Source organism: Olea europaea, unplaced genomic scaffold (assembly GCF_002742605.1).
Source record: "Olea europaea var. sylvestris unplaced genomic scaffold, O_europaea_v1 scaffold1687, whole genome shotgun sequence".
Lineage (NCBI taxonomy): Eukaryota > Viridiplantae > Streptophyta > Magnoliopsida > Lamiales > Oleaceae > Olea > Olea europaea.
The window spans coordinates 211,932-217,304 of record NW_019234550.1 but is presented as its reverse complement, the minus strand read 5'-3'; the positions used below and the strand labels follow the sequence as shown (position 1 = coordinate 217,304).

At 33.3% G+C, this 5,373-nt stretch overlaps 1 protein-coding gene across 1 annotated transcript; it reads left to right on the top strand.

The window, feature by feature from the left end:
* The first annotated feature begins 2,744 nt into the window (after nt 1-2,744).
* LOC111377616 (UDP-glycosyltransferase 76C5-like) lies at nt 2,745-4,734 on the top strand. Its single transcript, XM_023000743.1, is given in 4 exon segments — nt 2,745-2,757; nt 2,838-2,866; nt 3,042-3,260; nt 3,796-4,734. Coding segments are annotated over 4 exon segments (1,035 nt in total). The 3' UTR covers nt 4,570-4,734.
* The last annotated feature ends 639 nt before the right edge of the window (nt 4,735-5,373 follow it).

Below are 5,373 nucleotides of genomic sequence, written 5' to 3'. Positions count from 1 at the left end.
GTGGTTTGTGAATAGGATACTTAACAGTGACCATGTAGTGGTCGCTGTTATTAATTTTCTGTGACCAGTTGACTTTTCAATTGCTAAAACACTTGGCACGATGAACCCTCCAATTTTTTCATCAGTTCTGTCGGGCACATGCTGATTTTCGTCAAAGGAGAGTACTGAATTTCAAATCATTGATGAATAGGTAGCCGTTAGAATAGATGAGCGATAAATGAATTTAGGACTATGCTACACGTACCTAATTTTTTACCTACTACTCACAATAAGAGGTGGGGGGCCACGGCTCGACATTATTTAATACATACGGGGCCCACGTGTTATGTGAGAGGGGGGACACGGTTCGATAGTCCCCCCCTCTGTACATACATTTTTTTCCATGAATTTATTCTAAATTAACTCCCTTAACATCTATAGCACTTTTAAGTCAATATTCCTTCCTTTTTTAATTTGTTTTACTGTGCTCTAATCTATTGTAATAAGGAAAATGCAGTGCTATACACGTATAACACTTTCACAATCGTGGGACCTGCAATTATTTTAATCGTGGGATCCACCTTTTGTATCTGAGAGGACTATCAACTATAATGCAAAAATTGTTGTACTTATAGCACTTTTCATTGAAATAAATATTATTGGTCCTCCTGGACCTTTCATATCAAAACAAATGTGATCCCATTATTTCTACTTGTCATTTTTTTTTATTGATTATCATCTCTACTTGTTGCTTATTCATCACACATATAATTAAACTGAGTACACTCATGTTGACAGTCCACTCACAAGTGTGGGCTCCATGATTATTTTAATAGTAGGATTCACTTGTGTGATGTGAGAATACTTAAAAAATGATGTAAAAAGTACGGTACTTATAGCACAATTGTACATTTTAATATTTTTATTTGTGTTTCATTCATCTTATAAAAATTGTAAAGTTCTTGATAAATCTTCCTATTGGCTATCACATAGGTTTTCTTTAACGCATCTCCATTTCATCAAAGCCGTTCCAACTCTATGCATTAAATTCAGTGCCGTGTTTGACATCCATTAATAGAGCTAAGCTTTGTCACTTAAAAAAGAAAAATTGAATTTTTTTTATTATTATTATTTTTTTAATATTTGGGAGCCTTATGGAGTTTGTTTATACTTAAACAAATTAAATAGTATAGTTCCTGAGTTTGTCGTTGAAATAGAAGTCTTACTATAAGTTTCTAATTTGTTATCCTTGGTATTTATATTTTGGACAACCTTAGTAAACAAATTTCTTAGTGACTTGCATGGATTTATGAGATTTATTTTCTTGTAGATGAAGAAGAAAAGATTTAGTTTCATGTTGCTTGAATCCAATTAGCTGAAGGTTTCTAAATTAAATTAATAGGATTTACAATATTTGCTTATAATCGTTGGGAAAACACTTTTAGTCAATTGGCTTTAATCTTCTAGCTTATTTAAACAAACATGTCCTTAAACGTTTGAATGTACAGTATTTTATGTTGATGGACCAATGCAGACAAATCATTAGAAATAGTACCGACAATAAATTAGGCTCCTGTTTCATTTTTCCATCCCTTCTTATCAACCACACTTTTAATAAAAAACTATTACATGTAAATCTAAAAATTTTATTTCATTTTTAACAATACATTCTCCAAAAAATTACTAATAAAATCAAATTCTCATCATAATACAGGAATAATGAGAATCAAACAGGCTAAATATAGTGGGGAAGATCCAAGAGGTCATGCTTGAACCTTGAAAATAACCTTGAATAGCCTTTCATTTAATTTAATTTTATTTTTTTTAAAAGTTGAAACGTGTTGCGGGAATTTTAGGGAAAATTGCAATAGTGGTCCCTAACCTTTTCATTTTTTTCAGACTTTACCCTAATCTTCGTTTTGTGACAGCGAAAGTTCCCAACTTTTCATAAATATGCACCTGAGGTCCATCTGGACAGAAACTGTCCAAAACACTGTCAGTTGACTGAAAAAAAATTAAGGAATCAACCTCTAATAAAACTGTCTAAAATACCGTCCAAAAAAGTATCAGCAGCTAACAAAACCGTCGTGATAGTAGATAGTTCAAGAATTTTCCCCGTCAATTGACAATGTTTTGGACAATTTCTATCCAAATAGACCCCAGCATATTTATGAAAGCTTAAAGACCTTCGCTGGCACAAAGTGAAGGTTAAGGTAAAGTTTGCAAAAAAAAAAAGGAAAAAGGTTAGGGACGCTGCTACAATTTTCCCGGAATTTCCTTTGCAACTTGATGCCCTCAACCAATAATATGTCTATGAAAGAAACAATACTAATTAACAAGACGACGATTTTTCTAGGTCCGCCTGGAAATTATTATACCTTTTTGATGTCTATCATTAAATGTAGTTTACATCATGCTATACAAATAGGGTCGACATGGCCCTGTTTGAACATCGATAGTCCATGATTGAGCTCCATTGTAATTAGTTTTTGAAAATATATATATATATATATATATATATTGTAATATTATTTTTTTATTAATGTGTTATTAAAAAAAGGAAAAAGTTTTGAATTTACGTATAATATTATTTTATTAAAGAAAATATGATTGAAAAGAAAATAGAGAAAAATATATTTTTGAATTAACGACGAATAGGGGCATAGTAAAAGTTACGTAATTGAATATTTATCAAGCCCCCATCTCTTGTGATCAAAGTATTTTGAGAGACATCAAACCGAGAAATATCCATTAAAGTATCGTAAATGGCTTCCTCCAGTATTACCCATTCCTCACGTGAGTTTATAAACAAATAAAAGTCTTTGGTATCATTCTCGATAATGAGATATACCTCAAAGGCTTGAGGGATAATCACGACAAGACTAATGTAAAAATCGTTTTGGCATCGTGCTTTATTAGTAATGAAAACAAATTGAGCCTCAATTTCATATTGTCAAAGAATCTTGAGAGACACCACCCTCGAGCTAAACAATACACTCCATTGCTCAAAACAAGAGCACTTCTTCTTTATGGATAATCAAGGCTAGACCATCCAACGACAGAGTAAAAGAAGTCGTTTAGTACTCTTCCCATTGCTATTACAAGGACATATAAATCCCATGATTCAGCTGGCTAACATCCTTCACCACAAAGGATTCAATATTTCTATCATCCACACCAAATATAATCTCCCAAATCTCTCTGAATACCCTCATTTCATCGTACACTTAATACCTGATGGTTTATCAGAAACTGAAGCTTCCATCTCAGATGCCAATTGTTAATATTTAGTTTTAATCATGTTAAGAATCGATAATCACAATCCAATAAATTAATAGAAACGTATTCATACCTGCGGAAGCCATTGTTGATATGAATGATAGTTGTAATAGCGGTCAAGATCTTTCCCTCCTTGCTCCTCACAAAGTATCAGCTATCAATGGGGCAAGCCAATAAAACATATGGAGAGGAGAGGGGACCTAACCTTTATATAGGAAATAATTGAGCCGTCCCATTGCGACTAAAATTTTAATTAGGGTTTATTTTTGGCACACATACTTTAAATTACCACATCAAATTAATTACAACTCGTAAGGTGTAAAAGGCCCAATTGATCACTTAATAAATTTGGCCCAAATACAAATATCATTATGAGCCATATATCTAACCCGTAAAATTTGCAATCGAATGTGAAGCCCACATATGAAATTATTAATTATTCCAACAGTTCCCACCTCTGAAAGTTAAGGATATACCTACCATTGAAACGTGAACCACAGAGCCATACCAGGTCGTACTTAATATGGTGGGACAAAAAAAAAGAAAAAAGCCTCGGGGCTCATTTTCAACACATTTAAGGAGTTGGAAGAGCCTGAATTTGACAAACTTCAAGAACAGTTCCTCGTTCCTACTTTTGCAATTGGCCCGTTTCATAAGTACTTTGCAGCCTCCTCAAGCAGTTTATGGACATAAGATCGAACCTCTATCTCCTGGCTGGATACTCAAGCACCCAAGTCAGTGATCTATGTGAGTTTTGGGAGTATTGCAGAAATGCAAGAAGTTAAATTGATTGAAGTGGCGTGGGGGTTGGCCAATAGTGCGCAACCATTTTTGTGGGTTGTTCGACCTGGATTGGTGAATGGCTCGGAATGGCTTGAAATCTTGCCGAAGGAATTCTTGGAGGCAATTAGTAGAAGGGGATATATTGTAAAATGGGCTCCTCAACAAGAAGTTCTATCTCATCCTTCTACTGGTGGATTTTGGACTCACAGCGAATGGAATTCGACTTTAGAGAGCATTTGTGAAGGTGTCCCAATGATATGTTCGCCTTTCTTTGGCGATCAGAAGGTAAATTCCAGATATGTGAAGGATATTTGGAAAGTCCGGATTAAGTTGGAGAAAGGGCTGGATAGAGTTGAAATAGAAAGTGCAATAAAAAAACTAATGGTGGGGAAGGAAGAGGAAGATATGAGGAAGAATATAATGTGTTTGAAGGAAAAATTAGATCGTTATCTGAAACCATGCAGTTCTTCATACTGGTCACTTGATAATTTGGTTGATTTCATTTCATCTTTCCGACCTCCTGTTTGATCCTTCGCAACCATGGTTTTTTAATATTTTGTTGTCTCGTTTGATTATTTCTCTAATGATTTGATTGCATGTTTTTATTATTAGTTGTTAGCCTGTGATTTGAATCTCTCTTTATAATTCTTAAAAGAGAATTAGCCCAGAATATACGATATGAAAGTTGGTGACGTAAAGTTTCAAGAGTGATGTGCTGAAATATAAGAAACGAAGAATATGTTCAAAGGTTCCTTGAATCTTTGAATACCCTAGAATTTGAAGTCAATAATTCATTGATTCAAGTGTGAATACTGAACAATTGACTCAAGATTGAGAAAATGCTCAACAATAGTTTCGTTCAATTTGCAAACGAAGATGTGTAACTCGAAACAAAGCTTATTTATCACCCACAGAGTCTAACGCTCTAAATGGAAATTACGAACAAATTAAAAGCAATACGCTATCAAATAAATATTCAGCCTCCCTTATTATTGAGTCAAACAAGAAGATGTGATTCCTCCATATTTGTTCTAACCAAGCACCATAATTTGCAAATGTCCTTGTATGGGGAAAATTTTTAAGGAATAAAATATGGGCAACTTACAAAAATACTGTTAAAATTAGGGGTGTTTTGAAAAATCATATGAAAAAATTCTTGGAAGTAAAAAAATACTATGTAAAATTAAAAAGTGATGCAATGTCACATTTTTTTTTTATAAAAATTGTCACTTTTTAAACACAATTCAAAAAAAAAAATAAAAAATGACACAAACTAAAAAAAAGTGACAAAATTCAAAAAAGTGACAAACACTCCAAAAGTGACCCAAAAAA